The sequence below is a fragment of the Lepisosteus platostomus genome, chromosome 11 (genome assembly GCF_059453375.1).
Source record: "Lepisosteus platostomus isolate fLepPlt1 chromosome 11, fLepPlt1.hap1, whole genome shotgun sequence".
Taxonomy (NCBI): domain Eukaryota; kingdom Metazoa; phylum Chordata; class Actinopteri; order Semionotiformes; family Lepisosteidae; genus Lepisosteus; species Lepisosteus platostomus.
This window is the reverse complement of record NC_142621.1, coordinates 48386778-48413711: the sequence shown is the minus strand read 5'-3', so window position 1 is coordinate 48413711 and position 26934 is coordinate 48386778. Positions and strand designations below refer to the sequence as shown.

Below are 26934 nucleotides of genomic sequence, written 5' to 3'. Positions count from 1 at the left end.
GAAATCTTCATATCTGAAGACCTTAATAAGAAGGCGCTCCAAAACATTTGGGTTTGAATACATTGATCAAACAAATGACACCTACTTTCTTTATTCATGTTACAGAATACACATGCATCACCTCAGTCGGGTTTATATCTGGATAATGTTTGTTAACCAGGATAAATTAATGAATAGTTTTATGAATGCCACTTTAGTTTTATTGGTAAGTTTTCCTACTAGATGACAATTTCTTTTTCCCGCAATGTTATTCATGGCTCAGTTTTGTGCGTCGGTGACGTCAGTCGCTAAACCACTCCAAGAGCTCGGGAACGGACACGTGGGGAAAGGCACAATACGAGCAGCGGCGGGGGTGACGTCATGCGGGTCGGCGTGCTCCGCCGTGCTGCGTGAGGCGGCGCGTGACAAGCGGCTCAGCTGTTCTCGCTGTCACGCGGCCTGTCGCTTCTCACGTGACAGCTTCTCCGGCACAAGCTGGGCGTGACGTCAGAGCGCTTGCAGGAGGGAGGGAGACCGCTTTTCCGCCTCAACAAGAGGGTTTATCCCGACTGTGTGACACCCCCCTCTAGATCACGCTGCACAGCACTTCACGCGGTCCACACGGAATTCCTGCATGTGGAGAAAAGTCAGATGGGATAAGATCTCGGAATTAAAGTTTTTACCCCATACGCCTAGGGAGAGAGAAAAAATTTATTTCCCAATGAACTGAGAAGCTCCACGTTAATTCCGTTGTTCCGGGTCTACGTGCAAACACAGGGATTTAGGCAGGGCGTCGCCAGGGCGCGGGATGTCCCCCAGCAGGTAGCAGTCTGGACCGCTGATCGAGTCTCTCATTCGGCAGTGTGGGGGCTGGGGGCTGCGTCCTGGGCTCACGGAGCGGAGCGCACTGTCCTGATGCTGCTGTAACAGCGCCAGCAGCCCAGCGCAGCCGTGACCGTCCGGACCGGGCCGGGCCGGGCCGGGCCAGTCCGCCGGAGGAGCGGGGGCCGCCTCACCGCCGCCTCTCCCTCCTCCCGCTTCCACGCCCGCAGGATAAGGAAGCGGATGCGCATCCCGGAAGCGGCGGATCTGGGGGGCTGGGTCACTGGCGAGCAGCGTGCGGGAGAGCATCGCGGGAGAGCGGCGCGGCACGCAGACAGGCACGCGAGACCGCCGGCGCAGGAGGGAGGGGGGCTCACGCGCCGCTGGGACAGAGCAGACCGGAATCCGCGCGGCCCGGGACACGCGTGGAAGAGCCCTGCTGGCACTGAGGGGTGAGCTACCGCCGTGCCCGTCCGTGCGGCGCGGACAGGTGTACTATGCACAGAGCCCCGGCGCTCCGCTCGGGCTCATCTATAATTCACTCGCTGGGTGTAACGTTACATAAACAACCCCCACGAACTCCGCTCGTGACGGTGCCTGCTGCTGCGTGGGTTGCGAACTAGCCCAAGGGAATTGCGGCGTGAACCGTGACAGTTAGATCTGGGGTCAACGGTGGGTCCGAGGAGCAGGGTCGTGGGTGCAGAGCGTGGCTCAGACCTAGAAATGACTTAAGTTCATTTGTACGAGGAATGGAAGGCAGATGTTAAAAAGCACGACCGGGGTTGCTCGTCCTGCATCTCTGCGCATGTTCCTGCCCCGTGTCGATTTGGGCCGGGGGAGAGGGGGGTTCGCCTGCAGACGGGGAGGAAAGGGGTCGAGTCCGCAGTCGGGGTAACAGCTGCGGCGGAGACGGTCCGGATGAAAGCTGCTGCTGAGATCAAAGCCAAACCGGTTTGTCAAACGGAAAAAATCTGCAAGTCAAACGATGCGCTGACTTGGTTATCAAATTGTTGAAACTGTCTGACTGGGCTGCAGGGAGAGAGAGTCAGAGAAAAGTGGGTTTCCAGGTGTGCGCTATCTCTCTCTGTACACAGCCCTGTGCCCTGAGCGCTGTCTCTCTCTGTACACAGCCCTGTGCCCTGAGCGCTGTCTCTCTCTGTTCACAGCCCTGCGCGCTGTCTCTCTCTGTTCACAGCCCTGCGCGCTGTCTCTCTCTGTTCACAGCCCTGAGCGCTGTCTCTCTCTGTTCACAGCCCTGAGCGCTGTCTCTCTCTGTACACAGCCCTGAGCGCTGTCTCTCTCTGTTCACAGTCCTGCGCCCTGTCTCTCTCTGTTCACAGCCCTGCGCGCTGTCTCTCTCTGTTCACAGCCCTGTGCGCTGTCTCTCTCTGTTCACAGCCCTGTGCGCTGTCTCTCTCTGTTCACAGCCCTGTGCCCTGTGCGCTGTCTCTCTCTGTTCACAGCCCTGTGCCCTGTGCGCTGTCTCTCTCTGTTCACAGCCCTGTGCCCTGTGCGCTGTGTGCTGTCTCTCTCTGTACACAGCCCTGTGCCCTGTGTGCTGTCTCTCTCTGTTCACAGCCCTGTGCCCTGTGTGCTGTGCGCTGTCTCTCTCCGTACACAGCCCTGTGCCCTGTGCGCTGTCTCTCTCCGTACACAGCCCTGTGCCCTGTGCGCTGTCTCTCTCCGTACACCGCCCTGTGCCCTGTGCGCTGTCTCTCTCCGTACACCGCCCTGTGCCCTGTGCGCTGTCTCTCTCCGTACACAGCCTTGTGCCCTGTGTGCTGTGCGCTGTCTCTATCTGTTCACAGCCCTGTGCCCTGTGTGCTGTCTCTCACTGTTCACAGCCCTGTGCCCTGTGTGCTGTCTCTCTCTGTTCACAGCCCTGTGCCCTGTGCCCTGTGTGCTGTCTCTCTCTGTTCACAGCCCTGTGCCCTGTGTGCTGTGCCCTGGATCTTGGTGATACTTCACCTCACTGGGGCTGCAGGCTGGAGTGCTGTGGTGTTCAGCTGAAACAGTTAAAGAGCTGTTTCTGCCTCATGCGCGCCGGGGTCCTGCCAGGTGTTCCCTCCAGCCAGCTGGCACAAGCCGCTGCAGTAGGAGAGAAGCCCCTCCTGCCACAGAGGGAGGGGCGGCGGGCGACTGGAAAGGGGGCGTGTGCTTCCGGGAGTTAGGGTGACGTCACTCCTCCGGGCCCCCAGGAAGAGGTGGGCCCCTGCTCTGTACCAGACCCGGCCCGGCCCGCGCCATGGGGGGTCAGGGGCTCGGAGGTTCCTTACAGACGACTGGCGATAGCCAGGCCCCGAGCAGAGGCCTGTGTCTGGAGGCTCAAGGCAGCTGGTTGTGAGTCGAGCCGGAGCGGACCGGCGGCCCCGACTCCCCTCAGGAAGCCCTGGCGCTGCGGGCGGAGGAGGCCGAGGCCTGAGGGCCCAGCGCCGCGGCGGGCGAGTGGGTGAGGGGCTCCTGCAGCGCTCGGACGGGGGCTGGAGCCGAGGCGGAGAGGGGCCGGCAGGGGGAGCAGGCAGGTCACACGGCCGTCTCCGGTCGCAGCCGCAGCCCAGTCATACAGGGAGGCTCCGTGCTGCGGCCCCGCCCTGCCTGCAGGGGGCAGTGCAGCGACTCGCTGCCCTGAGGCACACGGGTATCTCACCGCTGGCCTGCTCGCCCCTGCGCTGGCAGCTGTGTGAAGACCCTTGGCCTCCATCTCCCAGCACCAGGGTGGGAGTCCCCGATGAGCCACTGACTGGCAGTGTGGGGCCCTGTGCCAGCCCCTCTCTGAGCCGGCCTGATGTCCGCCTGTTTCTCTCCCGGGCAGAGGATGGAAGGAGAGTCCTGGCCCTCCAGGACATGTCTCTGGGTCGGCTCCTGCGACGCGCCTCCTCGAAGGCCTCTGACCTCCTGACCTTTAACCCTGGCTCAGGCGGGTCACGGGCTGTGCTGGATGGCGAGATCATCTTCTCCAAGAACAATGTGTGCGTGCACCCCACCGAGCCCCTGCCCGGCCTGGCCGAGCACCACCCAGGTACAGCACCCCGACGCCCGCCGGCGGCCTCCGCGCCCCCACCCCGAGAGCCGTGCACGGGCAGCTGACAGCCTGGGCATCTCTGTGCCTGCTGCCCGCAGGGTACCTGTGTGTGCACCTGGAGAAGGACGAGACGCTGGGCACCACCCTGACTCTCACCTGGGTGCCCAACTCCCGCATCCAGCGGCAGGACGAGGAGGCTCTGCGCTACGTGACCCCCGAGAGCTCGCCCGTGAGGAGGGCGCCCCGCTGCCGGGCGCGGCAGCCGCACAGTCGCCCCCCGCGGCCCCCGCCCGCGGCTGGCGAGGAGGGGGAGGGGCAGGAGGCCGCGGAAGGCCAGGGGGCGGGCGCGGGGTCGCTCGTGGAGCCGGAGGAGGGCGGCGGCGGCGGCGGCGAGGACGAGGGCTCCTGTGACCTGTCGGCGGACGAGGCGAGCCGGGACAGCACCCTGGGCTCCGACTCCGACACCTTCTCCTCGCCCTTCTGCCTGTCCCCCGTCAGCGAGGCGCTGGGCGAGAGCAGCAGCTCCGTCTTCCTGGACAACGAGAGCAGGTGAGCAGGCCTGGCCAGGTCTGAGCCGCAGAACGCAGCTCCACGCTTCTTCTTGAACGCGTTTCTGGTGACGGGCGAGTGCGTTAATACTCACAGGCTCTCAGGACCTCCGTTTAGGTCCCCTTCAGGGGTGGACGGCTCCCCAGTCCCCACACATGGGCGCTGGTTTGTCCACGACACCTCTCGGGATGCCCAGCAGGTGGCAGAGCAGATCCAGGTATTTTCAACAGTTGTTTGCAGTCGCTGCACAGGTCTGGATTTACCTGCAGGCTCATCTGATTATAAACAAAGCAAGAGTTTAACAGCCAAGGCAGAATGAAGTCGGGGCTGGGCCATTCTTAATCGGAAGATTATCTTCCAAATTCAGCACAATGAGCAGTTTCGCGTTTCCAATGGCCAGGGGTTTAGAGGAGGCAGTGCAGAGAGCTCGAGAGGCGGGCGAGTGGCACAGTCACAGTCTTGTGAGAACCGTCGCTTGTCTGCGATCTGAGTGGGATGAAAATCCCTTGATCAGCAGCCCTCACAGTGACGGCCAACGGCGTCGCTTCTGACCAGCATGTAAAAAACTGGCGGAAACAATCATTGAGCAAGTTGCATCTTATTTAAACAGCATTGCTTTTTGAAAACGGATTGTGCATCCTCCAGGGGGGTCTTATTAATTTCCAGGATTCACGTGTTTAGATGTCACAAATCCAGATGTACAAAAGATCGCTTTGTGATCTATCAGCTGCAGGATGCATATGAACATCTGTAGTGAGCTTTTCCAAGTATTTTCAAATGAGTCACAGATCAGTTATTTTGACAAATTTTGGTTTCAACATGAAGACATTCTTACTCTAGGATTCAAACACCTCCAGATGTCAATGACACCCAAACCCACACACAACTTTACCAGTTCACTTGATTATCCACTAGAGTTTACCCAATGGGCCACCTGTCTAAAATAACATCACGCACAGCATTAAACCTCCTCCTAGAATTAGTTTTGTTTCTGACAATCTAAGGCTTGTTTTACATTAACTTCTGATTCCTGAAAAAATGTCTGGTTTGCAATCTACTGCAATCTACTACTTGTAGCATTTACATGAACAATTATATATTGTTTATCAATATCAACTGTTTATCCATCTGCATTTCTCTTTGTTCGGAGGTGTATCATTACTGTGAAGAATGCTGTCTGAATTGGCATGGGAAAGACAGATATCAGCTCCTCGTTGATTCCTCCAGAAATTAACATGTGAATGACTTGCATGTGTGTCTTGTATAAAGACACTTATTGCTGGAGCTTGAACGAAATCGAGGAGTTTTCCATCAGAGGCCGGAGTGCAGATGCATGGTGCATGTGCCTGCAGCCCCATTCTCGTCCTCCCTAACCTGCAATCATCTTCCCTGATTCACAGCTTTTTTCTACCTTTGTTTTTCTATTTCTTTAGAGAATTACTGAGCAGTGCTTTAAAATTGAAGGGAAAAATTAATTAAATTTAAATGAAAATGTCCCACTTCTACATTTTGGCAAAAATCAAAACAAAAGCAGCAGAAATAATAAGAGATCACTTTATTAGCCATATACAATTTGTCTTTTCGCGGACCCCAGCTTGCTCTCCATGAGACACACAGACAGGGAGAGAAGCTTGGGGTCAGAGCACAGGGTCAGCCATTTATACAGCACCCCTGGAGCAGTTGGGGATCAGGGCCTTGCTCAGGAGCCCAGTGGAGTACGATTCCTCTGCCGGCCGCGGGATTTGAGCCGGCAACCTTCCAGTCACAGGCGCAGATCCTTAGCCACAGAGCCACCGCTCCGCGTAATATTTTTATATTGCATTACATTAAATTACTCTGTGATGCACGAGTGAGTAAAACTACCTGCTCATTCTAAGACGTGGGTCTGTCCTGTCATTCTGTGTGGCTCTCAGGCGGCACTGTAATAAATATACGCTGGGTATGAAAGCTACACAAGTAAATCTCCCCAGAGTCTCCCCAGCCCGTTGTTAACTGGCATAATTGCTGCTTAAAGAAATTCATATCAGCTAATCGATCTGAGGATCTCATTCTGCTGCTTTTTCAAAGAAGCCAAGTTGGCAGATTCCACTACCTGGCTGGGCAGCTGGTTCCTCTCTCCCACCACCGTCGGTGTGAAGAAGAGCCTCCTGTTCTTGGTTTTAAATGCTCTTCCTCATCGGCGACACTGGCGTCTGGTTTGCGTTTGTCAAATAAATGTGGAGCTGTTGGTCTGTACTGGGATCGGACCTGTGACTGCCATATCCAGGATCGGAGGTAACTGGTTACACAGCTGTGACTCCTAGTGAGGCCACTAGAGGGCGCTCAGAGCAGCGGCCGTCTGCGCTGACTGTCCGTGCGGTGCCGTTACTGGGAGTGACCAGGAGGCGGAGCTAGAGGGACAGAAAGCGACTGAGGTGCAGTACGTGGTGAGGAGGGAGACTGATCAGACTGCAGGCAGACAGAGCGGCTCGGAATCTCAAACCGGCGTCAAACACGCCTGATGAACATCTTGTTTTTGTCTTTTTTAGTTCTTTACAGTCAAGTGTGTAAAGTGTCCCTTCAGTGTACAGGAGAGGGCCGGGGGTGAGCAGCTCGTCAACTCTCAGGCGGGGGGGGGGGGGCAGGTCTGTCTGTCCTGCTGGAGGGGGGGGCAGGTCTGTCTGTCCTGCTGGACGTGGGGGAGGGAGGTCTGTCTGTCCTGCTGGAGGGGGGGCAGGTCTGTCTGTCCTGCTGGAGGGGGGGGGCAGGTCAATTTGTTCTGCTGGAGGGGGGGGGCAGGTCTGTCTGTCCTGCTGGAGGGGGGGGGGAGGTCTGTCTGTCCTGCTGGAGGGGGGAGGGAGGTCTGTCTGTCCTGCTGGAGGGGGGAGGCAGGTCTGTCTGTCCTGCTGGAGGGGGGAGGCAGGTCTGTCTGTCCTGCTGGAGGGGGGAGGCAGGTCTGTCTGTCCTGCTGGAGGGGGGAGGGAGGTCTGTCTGTCCTGCTGGAGGGGGGGGGGAGGTCTGTCTGTCCTGCTGGAGGGGGGAGGGAGGTCTGTCTGTCCTGCTGGAGGGGGGAGGCAGGTCTGTCTGTCCTGCTGGAGGGGGGGGGGAGGTCTGTCTGTCCTGCTGGAGGGGGGGGGGAGGTCTGTCTGTCCTGCTGGAGGGGGGCAGGTCAATGTGTCCTGCTGGAGGGGGGGGGAGGTCTGTCTGTCCTGCTGGAGGGGGGGGGAAGGTCTGTCTGTCCTGCTGGAGGGGGGGGGGAGGTCTGTCTGTCCTGCTGGAGGGGGGAGGGAGGTCTGTCTGTCCTGCTGGAGGGGGGAGGCAGGTCTGTCTGTCCTGCTGGACAGGGGCAGGTCAATGTGTTCTGCTGGAGGGCAGTGACAGAGACAGATACACTCAGGGCAAAACAGTCAGAATTAGATGGCAGAGAAAATTAAACCACAGACAATTTGATTTCGGTCTGTCTCTTCCTTTAGAGTGGAGAGAGGGAGGTGTATTTAGCAAGACAGGAGCCTGGTCAGTGAAGAAGACACAGTAACACCTCTTATCGTCTCTGGTGCAGAAACAGCTGAGTGTTTGCAGCTCCAGGAGCAGAGAACACTGACAGCACTGGTGTGAAAACAGCAACATTGCAATGAACATGTCTTAATTGAATCAGGGTCCTGCCTGCGGCCTCATCGGCGCCGTTCCCCTCGTCTCGCACTGCTGGAGAGCCGGAGGACGAGCAGAGACTCACTGCAGCCCTGTTACCTTCACTGACACGAGGCCAGTTAACACCTCTGGCCCTGACTATGGGGAAGGAGACGCTCACTGTACTGGATTTGAAATTTAAGTTCTGTTAAACTGCCTTCAGCTCAGTTAGAGGAGGGACATTCATGTCCACAGCTGTTGTGCAGCAGGGAATGGTATCGCTCATTGTAGCTGCTGAAGAGTAAAAATCCACTGGAGACCTTTTGTGGAGCAGAGGAGTTTATTGTATATTCAGCCGAAGAGAAGCTCCTTCCCCGCAATTATAGGAGGATGGTTCTCACAAGGAAAGTTACAGCTGGCCTTTTATACATTTATTTGATGAGGAATACAAAGAGTTTAAGTCTCAAAAAGAAAACAAAAAATCAATCCTAATTACTTTCTATTGGTTAAGCAAACTTCTACTTTAATCAGAAGATGTCTGCGTAATTGAACTATATCAGTGTTTCCTATAAGCAGGTAGTTGCAATTGGCCTTCTACACCAAAACAATTTCCTTGGGATTCTTAAAACAAGCATTCTTTGTGTCTGCAGGCCCCTGGTCTTATCAGCAGCTGATGCTTTAATGTTGCAGCTGGTGTTTTGCTGAACATGCTGCACAGAGAAAGCATTTTTAACCCTTCACTGCTGTAGGACAGCTTCGCCTGTGGACCTGGGCTGTATGCCCAGCCCTGACCCCGGCGGCCTGTCACGTGGTGAATGACGATGCTGTGTATGTTCGTGTTGCCTTGCCCAGGGACATGTGCGACGACTCCATGACCCACTCCGCCAGCTCCGCCTCCAGCCTGGACAGCCACGCCCCCTCGCTGGAGAACAGCCAGTCGCAGAGCGTGCGCTGGGAGGAGCAGCAGAAGGTGCTGGCTCTGGAGCAGCTCTGCGGCGTTTTCCGGGTCGACCTGGGTCACATGAGGTCACTGCGGCTCTTCTTCAGGTCAGGCCCGATAAACGCCTCTGGGTGCTGCTCGATGATGCCACACAGCAGCTTTTCTGTTTTTCCAGGGCTTCACTATGTTTTTCAGAATGATCTGCCACACTTTCCAGTGTGTTGTTTCGCTGTGCTGGTCCCGTGCTGTGGCACAGTTACCCCCCGGGGGGCGCTGTGCCCTTGCTGAAGCCGCGTTGCGCTGTGTTGCAGTGACGAGGCGTGCACCAGCGGGCAGCTGGTCATCGCCAGCCGGGAGAGCCAGTACAAGATCCTGCACTTCCACCACGGCGGCCTGGACAAGCTGGCCGAGGTCTTCCAGCAGTGGAAGTGCTGCCGGGAGACGCAGATGAAGGACCAGGTGAGCCTGCGGGGGGGCTGGCGAGGCAGGGGCAGCACCTGGCCTCTCCACTCAGGTGAGCGCACGGCTGTGCCCACACTGGCGCCGAGCAGGGGCATGTTCCGGGCGTGGTCGCAGTTAAGCAGGTCAGTCTGGAGTGGAAGGGTGTTGTCGGCGATGAGCCAGTGTGAGGACAGCTGTCTGTCCCCCTGCTTGAACGGCCCCCCTGTCCGTGTCTCGGTCTGCAGCAGAGCGCTGTGCCGTTATTAATCTTGTCACGCCGAGCAGCGACGGCCCGTGTGACAGCTGTCAGTCAGGCGTCCGTCTCGCCTCAGCGGCGCTCCTGCCTGAGAGCTCCCACACGCGGGTCTTAAAATTCCTCTCACGGAGCTTCTCCAGGGAACTCGGGCCCTGCTGTTCGTCGGCAGAGCTGCGGGAGGAGGCGTGTTAAAGTGGCACTCTGTCCCCTGCACTGGGAGTCTCGGGTGCGATAGGTCTCCAGGCCTGGAGGGCCCCTGTGTCCCCAAAGGGCCCAGCTGAGCCGATTAGGAAGTCAGCCCAGCCGTCCAGGTGCTGCTGCTTTACAGTGTGGCCCCCCAGGCTGGGGCCCCCCTGCGCTCAGAGTCCGTGTGGTTCCCAGGGGGCGGATGAGAAGACCTGCATGCAGTTCTCGATCCGCCGGCCCACGCTGCCCTCGACGGAGACGCACCCCGAGGAGAGGCTGTACCGCCGGCTCGACGTCGCCACCTGGCTGCGGCACCTGAACGAGAGCGGACAGGTGGAGGAGGAGTACAAGCTGCGCAAGGTGAGGCCCCTGTCCCAGCGGTACCGCCGTTCAGCCCTCGTTTATTTTTACCGCGCTTTACTACATTGCCCTGGCAACGGTCCTACCGGCCAGTCCTGGGATGAGAGTTCCAGGGATTCGCACAGGCGTCGGGAATCTGCCGTGATCAGGCCGACTGCAGCCGGGCTACATCCCGACCCCAGGCCGTCAGTACGACTGCTGCTGAAGCCGGGGCTGCTCTGTCGTCACTGTGCCGCCAGGTGAGGGGCTTAACAGTAAGAAATGCCCCCGGTGCAAGGGCATCTTGAATCTTTGTTGGAGCTTTTTCCAATTCCTTATTTTTTAAAAAGTAGATTCGTTGACATCCGGGGCATCCTCAGTGACTTGATAAACAGCGATGACAGACGGGCTGTTCTACCCCCCCACCCAGGCGATTTTCTTCGGCGGCGTTGACCCTGCGATCCGCGGGGAGGTCTGGCCCTTCCTGCTGCGCTACTACAGCTGCGACTCCACGTCGCAGGAGAGAGAGGCGTGGCGGGTGCAGAAGCGCGCGGAGTACCAGGAGATACAGCAGAGGAGGTGAGCCGGGGGAGGGGCTGCATTCACTGGGCGGGGCTAGAGGCGAAGGGGGCGTGGCTCCTCGTGGAGAGCAGGGTTGAGCACAGGGTGGGGACAGCAGGAGGTGGGGCTCTAATCAAGGGGAGGGGCTACAGGCACTGGGTGGAGCTAGCCTCCCAGCTGAGCCCTGATTTAGATCAGGTGGGTAGCTGTGTCAGCATGTATAGAGCCAAAAACAGCCCTCGGATCATCAACTCGACCAGGAACTCCCGGTCTACGAACTGCATTCCTTTGGTGCTTCCCGCCCACCCTAACGCACTCTCTACCCCCAGGACCATTATTAACAACTACTCCATTCTACTTCTGGTTCACAGCTCCCCTGACCGCCCTCACCAATCATCCACACCAGACACCTTCCCCTGCAACAGAACTCGCTGTATCGCCAAGTAGTTTGAATCTCGGTTTAACTTCGTATCCAAAGGAACCAACCTCCAGCAGCCCACTATCCCCACTCCCTTTACTGGGTCACTGGGTTGGAAATTCCTGTCCAGAGGGAGTAGCACCACCTACTGGTCCACGAACACCTCTAACAGCAGCAGCCTGGTTTCCCTTGGAGGTCTCATGCCCCAGTACTGACCAGGGCCAGCCTAGCAGAGCCTCTGGGATCTGATGAGCACAGGCCACGAGACAGTACTGCTGCCGTCTTTTCCAATTATTTCCTGTCTGTCAGGGCGAGGGGCTCAAACTCCAATCCTGGAATTATAGAACCTGGTTTTCGTTCCAACCACATTGGCGGTTACATAGGTGGTCTAATTATTTAATTAAATGTGTAATTGTAGCACTTCTAACTGGGCTCAGAGGTGGTTTTTAAGTAGCTGTGCTTTTAATGAAGTGAAATTAACTGTTCAAAACATATATATGGTTCATTTAGAAAACAATTAGGTTAATTGTTTACTTAACAAAATCCAGAAGACCTTAGGCCTGAGTCTGAGAGCCCTGTGTGAGAGAAGGAAGTGTTTTAGGTGAACAGCGTTGCTGGGGTTCACTGTGAGTGAAGACTAGTGGGCAGAGCCTTTGGTCAGATCCGATCTACTCTGGGAATCGAGCAGCTGAGGCCTGTCCACACCTGGTCCTCACCGGGCTAGGGTGACGGGGGGGCAGGAATGTTGGGGTCTTGCTCTCAGGGAAAAGCTCAGGCTGTGCAGAGATTCTGCTTGCAAACAGACGCCACAGAGTTGCTCAGAGTTGCATCAGGCCTTCTGTTTTGCTCCTGGCACTGGGGGACGGTAGCAGCAAAAACAAACAACTTAATTAAATCAGCTCCTCGTTAGCCTCGTTAGCGCGGTCTCCTGGCCCCGTGATGCTGCGATTCAGCAGCCGCCCCTGTGAGCTGCCCTCCGCGCTGCTGCAGTCAGCTCCTGCCGGGCTCCGGCCTGGGGACAGTGTCCTGCCGGGCTCCGGCCTGGGGACAGTGTCCTGCCGGGCTCCGGCCCCACCTGTCTGTGTGTCTCGAGCTCCAAGCAGGAGCGGGTCTCACTCCTCTCCAGTCTCACTCCTCCCCCCTCCCCTCTCGGTCCCCTGCCAGGCTGGGCATGAGCCCGGAGGAGCACAGCGAGTTCTGGAGGAAGGTCCAGTTCACGGTGGACAAGGACGTGGTGCGGACTGACCGGAGCAACAGCTTCTTCAGGGGAGACAACAACCCCAACGTGGAAATCATGAGGTGAGGGGCATCCTGGCGGGTGGGGTCCCGCAGGTGGGGTCTGCCTGTGTCCGGGTGGGGTCAGTCTGGGTCTGTGTCCAGGAGGGGTCAGTCTGGCTCTCTTCTCCGCAGGCGCATCCTGCTGAACTATGCCGTGTTCAACCCGGAGATGGGCTACTGCCAGGGCATGTCGGACCTGGTGGCGCCCCTGCTGTCAGAGGTGCAGGACGAGAGCGACACCTTCTGGTGCTTTGTGGGCCTGATGCAGAACACCATTTTCATCAGCTCGCCCCGCGACGAGGACATGGAGAGGCAGCTGGTGAGGCCCAGGCTCCAGCCAGAACACGCACACCCCACTCGTGTGTGTGTGTGTGTGTGTGTGTGTGTGTGTGTGTGTGTGACAGTGACGCTGTGTGTGTGTGTGAGACAGTGCAGTGTGTCACAGTGACGCTGTGTGTGTGTGTGTGAGACAGTGCAGTGTGTCACAGTGACGTTGTCTGTCCCAGATGTACCTGCGGGAGCTCCTGAGGCTCATGCACCCTGGGTTCCACCAGCACCTGACCCAGCTGGGAGAGGACGGCCTGCAGATGCTGTTCTGCCATCGCTGGGTCCTGCTCTGCTTCAAGAGGGAGTTTCCTGACGCAGAGGCCCTGCGCATGTGGGAGGCCTGCTGGGCACACTACCAGGTAATCACACCTACAGCAGGTGCACCATCAGGTAATCACACCTACAGCAGGTGCACCATCGGGTAATCACTCCTTCAGAAGGTGCACCATCAGGTGATCACACCCACAGCAGGTGCACCACCAGGTGATCACACCCACAGCAGGTGCACCACCAGGTAATCACACCCACAGCAGGTGCACCATCAAGTAATCACACCTAGAGCAGGTGCACTACCAGGTAATCGCACCCACAGCAGGAGCACCATCAGGTAATCACACCTACAGCAGGTGCACTACCAGGTAATCACACTCACAGCAGGTGCACCATCAGGTAATCACACCTAGAGCAGGTGCACCATCAGGTAATCACACCCACAGCAGGTGCACCATCAGGTAATCACACCTAGAGCAGGTGCACTACCAGGTAATCACTCCTACAGCAGGTGCACTACCAGGTAATCACACCCACAGCAGGTGCACCATCAGGTAATCACACTCACAGCAGGTGCACCATCCGGTAATCACACCTAGAGCAGGTGCACCATCAGGTAATCACACCCACAGCAGGTGCACCATCAGGTAATCACTCCTACAGCAGGTGCACTACCAGGTAATCACACCCACAGCAGGTGCACCATCAGGTAATCACTGACCAACTGACCTGGCGCCTTCCTGTCTCCCCCCCAGACGGACTACTTCCACCTGTTCATCTGTGTGGCCATCATCGTGCTGTACGGCGACGACGTGACCGAGCAGCAGCTGGCCACCGACCAGATGCTCCTGCACTTCAGCAACCTGGCCATGCACATGAACGGCGAGCTGGTGCTCAGGAAGGTAGGAGCTGGACAGGGCAGCACTGACCACTCACCGTGGATAAAGGAATGTGTCTATACATGATTGTGCTGATGATCACAGGGCAGTCGGTCCTGGAGTTAGTCAGCTCCTTTTTATAAAGTGAATGAATCCACTGAGAGGCAGTAGTCACTCACAGGGGTGGTCTGGCCCAGACTGAGCTCGCTGCAGGCACACAACAGCAGAACTTACATCCCTTTGAGTCAGCTTTACTGCATCTGGACCTCCTCCTGCCCAAAGCAGGGAAATCTTAAAACCAGAAGAGTATAATGTGAACAGTTGAAGTCATTTTGCTGTTCCCTTATCTTTCTTCCTGATAGCCAGCTGTGACCCCTCTGAGCCTCTCTCTCTCTCTCTCTCTCTCTCTCTCTCTCTCTCTCTCTCTCTCTCTCTCTCTCTCTCTCTCTCTCTCTCAGGCCCGGAGCCTCCTCTACCAGTTCCGCCTCCTTCCCAGAATCCCCTGCAGCCTGCACGACCTGTGCAAGCTGTGCGGTCCGGGGATGTGGGACAGTCGCTACATCCCGGCGGTGGAGTGCTCGGGAGAGCACGCCGACTCCCAGAGCTGCCCGTACGGGGGCACCCTGGGCGAGCCCTCCCCCCGCCCCCCCTCCTCCAGTGAGGGCAAGAAGGGCTCCAAGACGAGGGACATCTTCAACTTTCGTAAGCAATCCTGAGTGGCGAACAGCAGGGGGCGCTGTGCAGGACCCCACCACCACCACACACAGCACTCTGCTTGGGCTGTTAGTTTGCTGGGCCGCTGCATTGGCAACATCGGGTTTCGCTCTGCTTGGGAATTTGGGGTCTTTGGGATCTGCTTCTCGCAGGGCAGTGTCTGGGAATCCGGATGGCCTGTTTCGCACATCTCTGAGCCCAGCGACGCGACTCTCTGTGCGGCTGCAGCTGCCGTGGCCTGTTTCTCTTGTAAGGGCGCGCGGGTGTCACTCAGGGTCATGTGCACCTTTCAGGACCTTGACGTTACAGATCCTGCACAGCCCTCGGCACCCCAGTATCTGCTGGGTTCTAATCCAGCACAGCTTCAAGTGCTTAATTAAACCCTTAACGGGACTGTGGACCTCCAACATTAGACCTATTTCTTCTTTCTTTTAGTCTTATTGATAACACTATAAAATCGGCGTTTGACAGTCGGCCATACAGCGCGACGAAGAGAGAGGTCAGATGTGTGTCTGTATCGAGGGGTCCTATGTGGCATGAGACTGGGACTGTCTGAAGGTGCTCGTGGCCTGGCACCAGTCAGTGTGTAGAGCATCAGGTGGGGAGGCTTTGCTGGGAATCCTGCTGCGGTTGGGGAGGGGGTGTCGACACGCACCCTGTGTCCCGGGTCACCGACCTTCACCCGGACGGACAAGCTGGACTTGTAACAGCAGACTGGCTCTTTCCTGAGTGGGTAGAGATGTCACGTTCAGATCAGCCCTGCCTGCTCGCCGGCGTCTGGATGAGGGGGAAGGAGCACACTTGGCCTTTTTGTCTCTGTTTACTCCAGAACTCGACATGGCCAGACCTGGATGCTGCAGAATCCTGTTGAGAGGAATAAGAGCATCATAGCAGGACGGGCGCAGAGGGGGGCCTGCAGGGCAGGGACAGGCCCTGCAGGGCCCCAAGCCCAAGAGTGGCTCTGCCTGGCTCACGAAGCTGCCGTTTAGGCTGCTGTTTGTCGGGGTCAGTCAGGGTGACGCATTGCAGCTGTGCAACACATGAAGACACACGGGGAAGAGCTGACTGGCTGCGGGGCAGGGCTGCACTGGCCATCGCCATGCAGAGACGATCCCCCCGATCTCCCCTCATCCGGCCTCCCTGTCTCCACCCCGGCTCGGGACGCCTGGGCTCTGCCCCTCGCTGGCGTGGCGGGGGCTGGGTTTGTGCGCGCTGCGAGGATGAGAAGTGTCCAGGGTAGCACCAAGCTGCTCCAGCGGCAGGTCTTTGAGTTCATTTGAAATTTATTTGGAAAATGAAATTGAGCGTTGTAGGAAAGCAGTGCCGTTACGACGCAAGGTGGGGTCTGTGAACTCGGACAGCAGTCTTCTCCCTATCGGGTCCCAAGGGTGCTGCCCAGAGCCTCCGTTGGGTGAATCTCACACCCTGTTCGTGCTGAAGCGCAGCCCAGGCTGGTAGCACTGCGATCAGTGACCTTGTCTACTGAGGTGCTCACCACATCGCCCACAAACAGGCACGACCTCATGGGCACCACTGGGAGCAGGCCACATGGCGCCTCTAGTCCATCCGGCTACTACTATCTAAAACTTCTGAGAGTCTCCTCCGGCAATTTCTTGAAAGAAGCCAGGGTATCGGCATCGACAACATGGAAGAGCTTTGTGTTTCCGGACTCCCACAACTCTTTGTGTAAAGAAGGGCCTTCTGTATGTAGCCATCGCCCCTGCAAGACACACTGGTGCTTCAGGGACACCCTAAAGGGTTAACTCCGCTCAGCACACAGTGTCAGACCTGAGAAACCGGCAGACCTCTCCAAGACACGTCGCCCTGTACCAGAGCGAGCTGCTTGATCTCGAGTACCCCGGAGTTCTCCTTGCAGAACCAAGGAGCTTCTCTGGAGAAGCCACAGAACACAGCTGGTGTGAGAGAGGACGACCTGTGTCCCTGGGAAGAGCGCTCCTCCGGTGTGGAGCAGATTAAGATTAAAACAGGAATTTAATCCTTGGTGGGTTTTGGGATGGTCTTATGCTACGGGATCTGCAAGGTTTTAATATCAAATTCCAATCTAGGAAGTAAAGGGAAAATGACTTCACTTTTCTTAATGCAACTCGGCTGTTAAGAAGCATTGCACTGTTTCACTTTATTGCGTTTTTGCAAACGAGGGCATCGGTGGTCCAGCAACGTGTCTTCGGGGTGGGAGAGTTCGCAGCTCCCCCTACAGGTGACCGTGTGGGGCCACGTCCGCGGAACTGCTCCCTGGGCTCCGGGACCCGCGGCGGAGCGGCGAGGAGAGACTGAGACGGAGGGTCCGCAGGTGTCGCTGAAATCAGTCCCAGAAATCCCTGCCGCCGCTCGGGCAGCTCGTGGGGGAACCAGATGGTCGTCGAAGCAGGTCTGGGACGGAGCTTGGAGGGGCGTTAGAAGTTGGTGGCTGAGGGGTTGTGGGTGGAAAGGCCATCAGGAGGGGTGTCCGGATTGGCGGCGGGCGGCCAGGTGATGTTCTGGAGGGGCAGCAGGGTCAGAGAGGGGTCACAGGGGGTCTGGGGTGTAGATGGAGTCGCCAGCTGGCAGCAGGCAGGCCCAGGCTGCAGTTGCTCTGCGGTGTGTGATAGCATCTGTGGTCTAACTGTAAGGACGGTATCAGAGGGTGACAGGCACAACCTGCCCTGGCCCTGGCCAGATAAGCGTGCGTGCGCACACACAATCAGTTCCCCGGCAGCGGTGCACAAGCATGAGGCGTGTGTAGATGTGTGTTCGTGTGAGGGTACACGTGTGCGTTTGTGTGGTGTGTGTGTGAGAATAACTGTGCCTATGTGTGGCTGTAGGGTGTTTTGTGTGTGTTTGTGTGCTGTGTGTGTGAGAAATTCTGTGCCTGTGGGTGACTGTAGGGTGTTTTGTGTGTATTTGTGTGAAATGCTGTGTCTGTGTGAGTGAGTGTTGGGGAGATCAGCAGCTGGGCTCCTCCAGTCTGCCCAGCTCTGTCCTCCATGCCTCTGCAGCCGCCAGAGTAGGGCAGGGCAGGGCAGGGCAGGGCTGTAGCAGTTGCTGTTTAATGATCAATTAGCAGACAGCGGCGGCACGCAGGGACAATAATGAGTGTGGAGAGGGCAGGGTGGTGGGCAGTGCCCCATCGCCAGGCTGCTGCGGAGCTGATGATCCAGTCTTGGCTCAGGGCAGGGGCACCGACGCTCTCCAGCAGCGCGGGGCTGGCTAGCTGGCCTCTCATCTCGCGGATCATACTGCAGAATTAAAATCACAGCTGTTCCTGTCAAATGCTTTCTTACTCATTTCTGCTTTCTCAAGACTGTCTCTCCGTGGTTGCACAAAAATCTTGCTGCGTTCCTGCAAAAAAAAAAAAGTTTTCATATTCTGAGCACTGTAAATCGACAAGGAAGCCTATGGGGGGGTTTCCCAAGACAAATGAAGGATTCTTCCAGGAACTATGAAGGTATTGTTTGTGCGCCAGGCCTGGCAGCAGAGGCTGAGACGGTCATAGAGGGGTGTCTGGGCTGTGGGAGCTGGGAGTGGCTCTGAGGCTTAAGGAGGACATTAACAGAAATGCCAGTGCAAGGGCATCTTGAATCTTTGTTGGAGCTTTTTCCAATTCCCTATTTTTTAAAAAGTAGATTCGTTGCTTGCTTTAGCACTCGGCAGACTAGACCGAGCCCCATGTCACCCAGGCACTGCTCTCCCAGCTCCCAGCTGTGTGTGGGGGCTCTGTCTGTGTGCCAGCTGGCTGGCTCAGGTGAGGGCAATCGGTACCACAGCCAGGTGTGACTCTGCCTTACTTAGCTACAGGCCTTTGCTTTGGCACACCGAGGCCAGGGTGTCGTCCAAGGGCAGGAGGAGTTCTGTGATCTGAGCCCGAGTGCTGTCATGAAGCCACTGAGGGGTCGTCTGTGAGGGACACTGCTCTTCTCCAATCAGAGCAGAGCCTCAAGCATGGGGCGGTGCTTCCTGTGATGTGTCAATAGACGATTGGCTTGAAGGTTGGCGGGGTCTGGAAAGCCTGCCTACACTTCCTCATTCTCCCCGTGTGCGGTCGTGGGCTTCTTAGCTGTAGGTTGAGCTGTGAAGAGCACACAACTGGCGATTCCCAAACAGTGTGTACAGCAAAAAATAACTGGCGGTTCTGATTTTAAAAAAAACATTAAGGTCTGTCTGCCTGGCTGTGAGAGGCTCTTCTGCTTCTCTCTTATAACAAAGGGAACTTGGCACCTGTTTTTTTATTTTGTTTGTTTGTGTAATTTCAGGTTTAGAGCTGCGGTTCTAATATAAGTGAAGGAAACTCTTTTAGGATCTTGTGGGATCCGATTGCACTAAAGGGTCCTGGAAAGCACAGAGTAGAACTGAAGACACGCCCGTGCCCAGCACCGAGATGATCATGAAGGAATCTGACTGTATTACTGCTTGAAGGCCTAGAAAACACTGTTATGTAAAAATACAAATATAAAAGTGTTAAAATTACAAAAACACAAATGATTGTTCATTGCTTTTCTACACTTAATTCACTATCCTGTCCTGTAATAATGACCAAGTATTATGATTTTTTTCAATAAAATGCGAAAAATCCCACATCTATTCCAAGAGCTTGTTCTGTGTATTTCCTCTTGGACTGCCCCGTTCCTCATGGGATTGAAGGGGAACCTCGGCTCCGGGTTCCCCTGTGGAGTTCTGTGATGGGACCAGAGCCAGGGGCAGAACAGAAGACAGACTTTTAGATCTTTCTCATGTATCGCTTCTTCCAGGACATTCATCCTCACTTGCTGCTGCCGATATACTGGGAGGTAATGCTATGGATTTCATCCATCAACTTTCGAACCACTTTATCCAGTACAGGGTCACAGGGAGCCTGTCGCTGCAAGCAACAGGCACAAGGCAGGGTACACCCTGGACAGGACGCCAGTCCATCACAGGACACATGCAGATACAGACATGGACACACTCACACCAGGGCCAACTTCCCCAGTGTTTCTGAATTGAGCTGAAAACAATAAGTCTAATAAATGTTCAGGTGGGAAGCTGCATCAGCATGCGTAGACTGCAAAGGAACAAGTTATAGGTTTATTCCATGCTGAAAAGAGAAGAAAGAAAACGTTTTGGCCATAGAGCCTTCCTCAGGTGTGAGAAAGACAGGGCAGTAAGCAAAGGTAATGTAGCGGTCTAGTCTAGTAAAGTTTCCAGAACCAAAGCGCAGCAGTATCCCTGCAGCACCTGAGCAGAGCGTGCCCCTCGTCGCCCCTCTCGGCTGAAAAACCCAGAATCTGCTCATTGCCTTTGAGCGGTTTAAAATCTTGGAATAGCATAAGTTTCCAAAATCAAACCAAAATCGTGTATGTAAGCAGTGAAGCCGCAGGCTGGTTGCCAGTCGGAGTAGATGTGCGTGAAACAGGCGTGCAGGTATCCACGGCAGCCGGGAAGGGGGCTTCATGAGCTGCAGCAGACGCCTGACAGCCCCTCCTGTGAAAAACGTTCATGCTGCCTACAGGAGTCCTGGACATTTCTGGATTCGACTGAGAGTTACTCCGGGAGACAGGGAAACCCTACCGTCTGTAGTCCCTCATCCCTTACAGTGTAGGAGAGCCCAAAAGAGAAACATTTGGCGTTGTATTGAGATTTTATTTCCATCAGATGTCTGTGCTGACGGAGGTCCGGCTGTGAATTTCTTCTGACGTCCACTGCACCGCTGGAGCAGGCAGATTGTCCGAGCCCACCAGCATCCCAGCCAGGAGTTTGCCTGTGCCTCTGTTCTACATTTAGTCCGGTTCTGAGCCACGAGCAGACAGGGTTTCTGCAGCCCGACGGGCCTCTGTCCTCACTGCCCAGCGAGGTGGACAGGGGTCAGCATTCGCAAAGGTGCCCTTTATCCTTCCAGTGTGGTGCACGAACTGGACAGTAGCTGTGCTTCCCAAGGAGCCTCCGGCTCTCTCTTCCGCAGGACAGGTCAGGACAGGACAGCTCCTCTCTCCCAGTGCCCCCTACTGTCAGGAAACAGCTCAAGCCGATTGGCGCTGAAATAGAAAAATGTTGGAAACCACTTGAAATTGTTCTCTTAGGGAGAACGCTGAAAAACAAGACCTCTGTAAGGGCTCAGAGGATGGAGAGTGAGTCATGGAGGCTGAGTCATCTGTGTTTTCTTGCCCTCATCCCCATGAATCTGTTTTTCTCTGAGCAAGAGCAGCAGTGTGAAATGTGAAATGTGTGTCCATTTCGCCCCTCAGCGCTGCTGCTCCAGCCCCGAGCCTGGGAGCAGGACTGGGAGTCGACACCAGCACGCTTCACCACTCAGCTCTGTGACACATTCCACATGCCACCTCTCTCAAATGGTGCTCTACAGCCAGCCACGAACTCAGCCTCAGATATTCAGCAATTATAGTATCAAACATGCAGACCTGTAGCCCGACAGCATGTCAGAAATTACCAGTTCTGTTCAGCCCAGCCAGCCCATTTGATCGTTAGTCGCTGATTGATCTCAGAATCGCATCCCGCCACTTCTTGAAGGAAGCCAGGCTGTCAGCTGCACCCTGGCTGGGCAGCTCGTCCCAGGAAGAGTCTCCTGTTCCCTGTTCCACAAGCTCTTCCACATACTGTAGCTTCCTCTTGTGTCTTCTGGCTCGTGCTTCACCGCTGATTGTGAAGAGGCCAGACAGGCGATTAGCAGGACAGTCACAATCCAGCCACACTGTCTCATCTGGTCAAACCTTTATATCCAAACTGCTTGATGTTTCCTGCAGACTGTTCATACCAGCAGGCTGACACAGCCTTCAGCTACCGGCTGGGCCAGCTCACAGCAGCCTCGAGGTTCTTTCTGAACGCAATCTTTTTAATCGGTCTCTGTGTGAGTCATTCCAGTAAATGTCCACATCTTCTTTTGTACCAGGAATTTATACGAGCGGCGATCTGTATCGTTTTCCGCGATGTTTATTAGAATGAACTGCGAACACCTCTCAACGCCTTCAAACCGCGCGCAGCAAGGGGGGGCGTTCCCCCGAACCCCATGGAGTTGTGACCTTCCTTTAAAAAAACAATTGTGTAAGAGTGTAGGTCTGGAGGGCGTGACGTCACCGCGGAATAATGGGCAGAGGGGCCGCGCGCCCCGGTGACCACTCGCTCGCGCCGCTCCAGGTGGCGGCCCGCGGGCCCCTGCCGTCCTCCCTGCCGGGCTCTGTCACAGCGCTGGACGCTGCCGCCGCACTCCGAGTCCGCGAGTGACACACGCACTGGCCAAGTACAACCTGCCTGTCCGCCACTTAGCGCAGCCGCAGGTCTTTCCAGCTGCTGCCTGCCTGCGTGCTGCCCGCGTCAGCTCCACCGCCCGCGCAGGCGTGACAGCTTGGCGTGGGTCTGTAGAACCGCTTTTATCTGCGGCACCAGCCTCTTGATCTCACCAATGAGCTCGTTCTGACTAATAACTAAGTTTAGTATGATTTGTTTTTGTGACTGGTGAGGACAGCCCAGGAATTGAATAATTCTGTGACAGGCTGTGACACCTTTACCTTTCTGCTGCTAGAGCAGCTCATTTTATGAATTTCAGTTAGTTCGGTCAGCTTCATTAAACTAAATCTTCATTGCTGGAATCTGCTGTGGAAATCAGGACTGACTGCTCGATCACCGATCACCTCCCTGTTTTACCGTCTAAACAAGCAGAGTACCGGAGGGGATCTCAACCACAGCGGGCCTGCTATCTCACACAGCATAAACGAAATATCTTTTCACTATTTTTTTTTCGTGTTTGTTTATCAGTACGTCGTCCTGATTGCCGGCAGACTGTATTTCCTTCTCGGTGTCACTGAACCGTTTTGCCACAGTAGACTAAGGTTTTGAAAAACCGAGCTCATCTCCACACTTTCATCTCAGGATGCAGCAGCATTGTGCGAGTTTATCTTGCACTATAATTACACGCGTTAGAAAATAAGAGGTAAAATTAGCGGCACTGGTGCCTGTGATATTTTTACCCCTTCTCATGTGAGCGTGTCTTTATCAGAGATCTGCGGGCAGGGACGAGGCGCCGAGCGCGGCTGTCGCAGGTGCCGGCGCGGTGGAGGCGAGGCGCAGGTAAACACGGCGCGGACGGGCTGGGAGATGATGAAACTCGGGCGGCCGCCGCTGCAACGCGCGCCGCCGGCCCAGGCTGGTCTGATGTAACCGGGGCCCCCCGCCGAGGCGCGCGAGCGAGCCCCGGGGACTCGGCGGTGACGCAGGCGCGCGCCCCGGCGGGAGGGCTGCAGGTAAACAAATCCGAGGCGCGTGTCGCTCCAGAGAGCCCGCGGGGCGCACAGGTGAGCTTCATCTAGCCCCGCAGGGGGGGCAGAGCTCGGAGAGTAGAAACGCGTTGTGTCCTGAAACCCGCCACCCTGGACCCTGTCGCTCCGGCTGTCCAGTCCGAAAGAGCAGCAGGACTGCAGGTAGGGGGCGACCCTCCTGAACACACCTGGACAAGACAGGTAGCGGGGAGGAAGAGTCTGTCCGCCGGTAACAGAAAGACAACATCTGGACTCCGGCACATTAGAAAAAAGTTCAAGTTTCAGAATAACACGATTGTTATATATATATATGTCAGCTCAAGTGTAAAAACCACGCGAGATCTTGTTTGTGGTTTCTGGTGTCGAGCGCTCAGCGGTCGGGTGAGGAGCTTCTTGTTTTAGGACATTAATAAGCTTCCAACAGTGAAAGAGCGGGAGGCAGGAGCGACCAGAAGCATTTCAGTGCTTCTAACGCGTTTCAAACTCCTTCCCCCTGCTCGGACCCGAGCCTGGCCCTGCCCGAACCTGACACGACCGGCAGAGTCCGAGTCCTGCTCGTGTTTCCCGCCCCAGCTGGCCGTGTGCTCCACATCCGGGCTCTGACTGCACCCCCTTCACCTGGGGCGATAATTGTGAAACAGAAGCCGACAAGAAAATGATTCTTTTTGATTTGATTAGAATTACTAACAAAACATTAGAACAGCTGGCTGTAGCATTTTGCACCATTAAAAATAACATCAGACAATGCGAAAACCATTATCGACTGTTTTCACAGCATTTCAAAGTTTAGAATTTGCTAATGGATGTGTACAGCGCCGCCCCAGGCTCTGGGAATGTGGCCCAGGCTGGACAGTGGTAAGACGGCTCTCCCACCCAGTGTCCTGTCTCAGCTGGACAGTGGCTGGGCAGCAGGGTGATCCCCCTGGCAGGCTCACGGAGTGGCTTGGTCAGAGCTCCTTATCTAAGGCAGCAGAGTCTGCTGACGCCTACAGTCACACACACACACCCGGCGCACTCAGAAGGTGTTCATGGTCAACGCCAGATAAGTCAAGGCAAGAAGCTGATTTCACGGAGACTCACTGAACCCCCAGGATCCTTGCAGCGATCAGATTTGCTCTTTCATCACAGGCGCCGCCGCCAATATCCTGTTCCACAGCAGTGTGCGTCCGCTGATGTTACATTCAGCTCCACTGTGGTGATACGGAGCCCGCCCAGACACACACCAGGGCATGGACCTGCTCTCCACCTGGAGCACACCTGGAGGCTCTCCTCCTCCTGGGCCTCTGGACTCGACAGACAAAACGCCTGTGACTTCACCGGTGTTCACTGCCTCTGCTGGGGGGTTCAGTTCAGCCCTTCGCAGGGTCCAGGCAGCACAGAGATTGAAACCGTCTCTGCAATCTTATCAGGTGTTTCAGGAGACACACAAGAAGAACCTAAGAAAGGAAACCAACAAGACGGGGGCCATTCAGCTCATTGATCCCAGGATCTCACTCGGCCCTGTCTTGAAATAAACCAGGGCATCGGCTTCAACAGCAAGGCTGGGCAGCTTCTCTGAAGCTTCGCATTCATTCTGTAGAAATCCACTGATCTGGCTTTGACCGCCCGTGTGAGGACTGAGAGGACTTGAATAAGGGTCCCCCCTGTCTTCTCTGTCCACGAATAACAAGGTTCTCTTCCTTCAGCCTGTCTGTGTAGGACATTACCTTGGGCCCCAGAATGTAACTGGTTGGCCTTCTTGCTCCCATCCTGTGGAAACCTACCATCACACCCTGGTTTGAATGGGTTTGTGTGGCCAGTGGGCGGAGGTCTTGACTGAACCTGGTCTTTCCAGCCTCCTTCATAGCACATGTTCTCTTTGCACTGCCTCTGTAAAGGATGCAGACCTCAAAAGAAGATGTTATTTGTGAAGAGCTCACTGGTTCTGTAGAGCTCACTGCTTATTTATTTTCCAATCTAATTCACTTAATCATGGCAGGATCTGTCGGTGTTTAATACATTTTATAAAGCTTTAATATGCTCGCTATTAATACATGTTACTGGATTGTATTTTGTGTGAACCGCCCATGAGCGTAAATGATGATGATGATGATGATGCTTATTCAAAGCGAGATGGATGGAGCAGCAGGAGCTGCTCGCAGGGCCTGACTCAGACGTGTTCTGAGAAGATCGTGCTGGCAGGGAGCCCTGCAGAGCTGAGAGACAGACAGATTAGAAAGGGCATGTAATGGAGGCAAATTGTAATAGAGGCAAATCTCTGTGGCAGGATTCTTGCAATGCTTTGCTTTATGTAATTCCACTAATTTAAGGCATTTGTAACGCTTGCTTTGCTGGCTGTGACAGGCTGTCATGGGCACAGTGGAGGCTCGCAGTGTGGGGAGGGTGCAGGAGAGGGTCTGACAGCCGGAGGAGCTGTCGCAGCACAGAGAGCCAAGTCCTGCTTCGCAGGTGAGAAGCAAGATTAAACAAGTTTTGTTTCTGAATGAGTCAATTAACACTCCTGTAGTTCCCTGCGATGTGAACGCACACGCTGCGTCTTCGTTTTCCGGTTGGAGGGCTGCTCACGAAGTCATTTGTTTCAATTTGTGACAACCGAGCTCGTTGGCAGAGATCCTTCACTGAAACAGCTTTGAACAGATTACAGTCGATGAGGAAAGTGTTACCACACCCAATTAAAAGCCTCAACAAACCCCTTTGTGAGCCTCTCTTGTGCATTTCAACCCTTTGAACAGCAGACTCTCCTTCGGTAGTGAGCACAATAAGCTGTAAAAACAATCAGCATAAATAACAAGGCACATTGCAAATGGAAAGTTTTTGTACAGTCGGAGAGCATCACAGGACAGCAGTCTCCACCTGCCCGTTGTGCTGTGATGCAAGTGTCTTTACAGGAACAGAGTCTCTTCTGTTGAAGAGCCCTGGGTCTTGCTCTTAGGTTGCAGCTGTGGTGTGTGTAGCCTCTGCAGGCGACACGTCTGCAGGAAATTCAGGTTGAGGGTAAGGAGTTTTTTTTCCTGGCCTGAGACTGGAGGTGCGTCCATCAGCCACAGAAACCTTCCGCTTTTAACTAGTGAGGAATATAGGCGTTCAGTGACTGAACCCCGGCCACACACATGCAACTCCCAGTTGCAGAGGGAGTTCAGTGCATCCTAACAGAAACTTACTGATGTGAAATGCAATCCTGCTTCTGTTCAGACCCACAGACGCAACAGGGGAGCCCCCAGGAAATTAGCCGTTTCGTGCACGCTGAATGACAGCTGTTCCTCTACAACCCTCCCCCCGCCCTGCACGCAGCCCCCAGAGAATCAATCTGCTATCAGCCCGGCCTAAAAATAGCCGAGGCACACTGCTCAGCACTCTCCCCGAGAGCTGCAGGGCTCGCCGAGCACCGCGCGGGCCTGCCCTCACGCCCGCTGGGCCAGAAGACAGCAGGAGCTCCTGCTCCTCCACCGGTGCCACTGGTCCCTCTGGTCCCCTGGAGCCCCACAGACAGGGAGGGGCCCCTGTGGCATAGATCCCCTGGGCTCTGGAGCGCCCCCCAGTGCTGGCGCCCCGTGCTCACATCAAGCCCGTGCTGGCGTATTCAAGCAGGCCAACGACCTCCCCAGTGTGGAGTGCTGCTCTCAGGCTCGCCGGCGTCACCCAGCCCTCAGCCCCTGCCGCTGCGACGAGCGGATGTCCGGAGTCCGGCGTCCGGCGATGGCCTGGGCTGAGCACTGAGGGGACAGGGGTGCTCCGGCTCGTGACGTGGGAGCGCGGCCCTTTTCCCATCCCAGGGAAAGGCTCTGGAAGCGTACCAGTGTCTGGTCTGTGCGGCTGCTCTGTCCTGTTTAAGGTGAAGCCCGGCAGCAGCTCAGGCTCCTCCGGGTGCATCCTGAACGCTCGGCTGTTCCACGAAGGAGAGGTGGGGGAAAGGCGCTGCCTCTCCTGTGTGCTTCCTCTTATTTGAAAAGTGTGTGACTATGCCTGTGGACCTCACTGCCACCTCTAAAACAGACAGAAGACGACAACATTGTTCTGGTATAAAAGAGTCACATTCCACTGATGTATTGATCGCCTGGAGCCCTGGTTTTGGGCTAACTGCAGAATTGGTTTATTTGAAATTGATAAT

At 55.8% G+C, this 26934-nt stretch overlaps 1 protein-coding gene across 2 annotated transcripts; it reads left to right on the top strand.

The window, feature by feature from the left end:
- Positions 1–495: 495 nt before the first annotated feature.
- On the top strand, positions 496–19170 carry tbc1d16 (TBC1 domain family, member 16). 2 transcript variants are annotated; one of them, XR_015925482.1, is made up of 13 exons: positions 496–1253; positions 3614–3820; positions 3922–4372; positions 8831–9025; positions 9230–9377; positions 9997–10161; positions 10571–10719; positions 12284–12418; positions 12530–12716; positions 12904–13083; positions 13750–13896; positions 14331–16975; positions 18837–19170. XR_015925482.1 is itself a non-coding variant. In XM_088600213.1 (13 exons), the coding sequence occupies exons 2-13, from the start codon at positions 3646–3648 to the stop codon at positions 18854–18856; spliced, it is 2196 nt and encodes a 731-aa protein (XP_088456339.1). In that variant the 5' UTR covers positions 496–1253; positions 3614–3645; the 3' UTR covers positions 18857–19170. The 2 variants fall into 2 exon arrangements, 1 of the variants encoding a protein (XP_088456339.1); XM_088600213.1 differs by having other exon boundaries at positions 14331–14574.
- The last annotated feature ends 7764 nt before the right edge of the window (positions 19171–26934 follow it).

What these genes read in the sequence shown, in the direction of transcription:
- tbc1d16 (XM_088600213.1), top strand. Translation starts at nt 3,646, where the DNA reads ATGTCTCTGGGTCGGCTCCTGCGACGCGCCTCCTCGAAGGCCTCTGAC. An exon ending in AGGAGTACAAGCTGCGCAAG is followed by an intron (nt 10,162 to 10,570) that starts GTGAGGCCCCTG and finishes CCCCCCACCCAG; the next exon opens with GCGATTTTCTTCGGCGGCGT. An exon ending in CCTGCTGGGCACACTACCAG is followed by an intron (nt 13,084 to 13,749) that starts GTAATCACACCT and finishes TCTCCCCCCCAG; the next exon opens with ACGGACTACTTCCACCTGTT.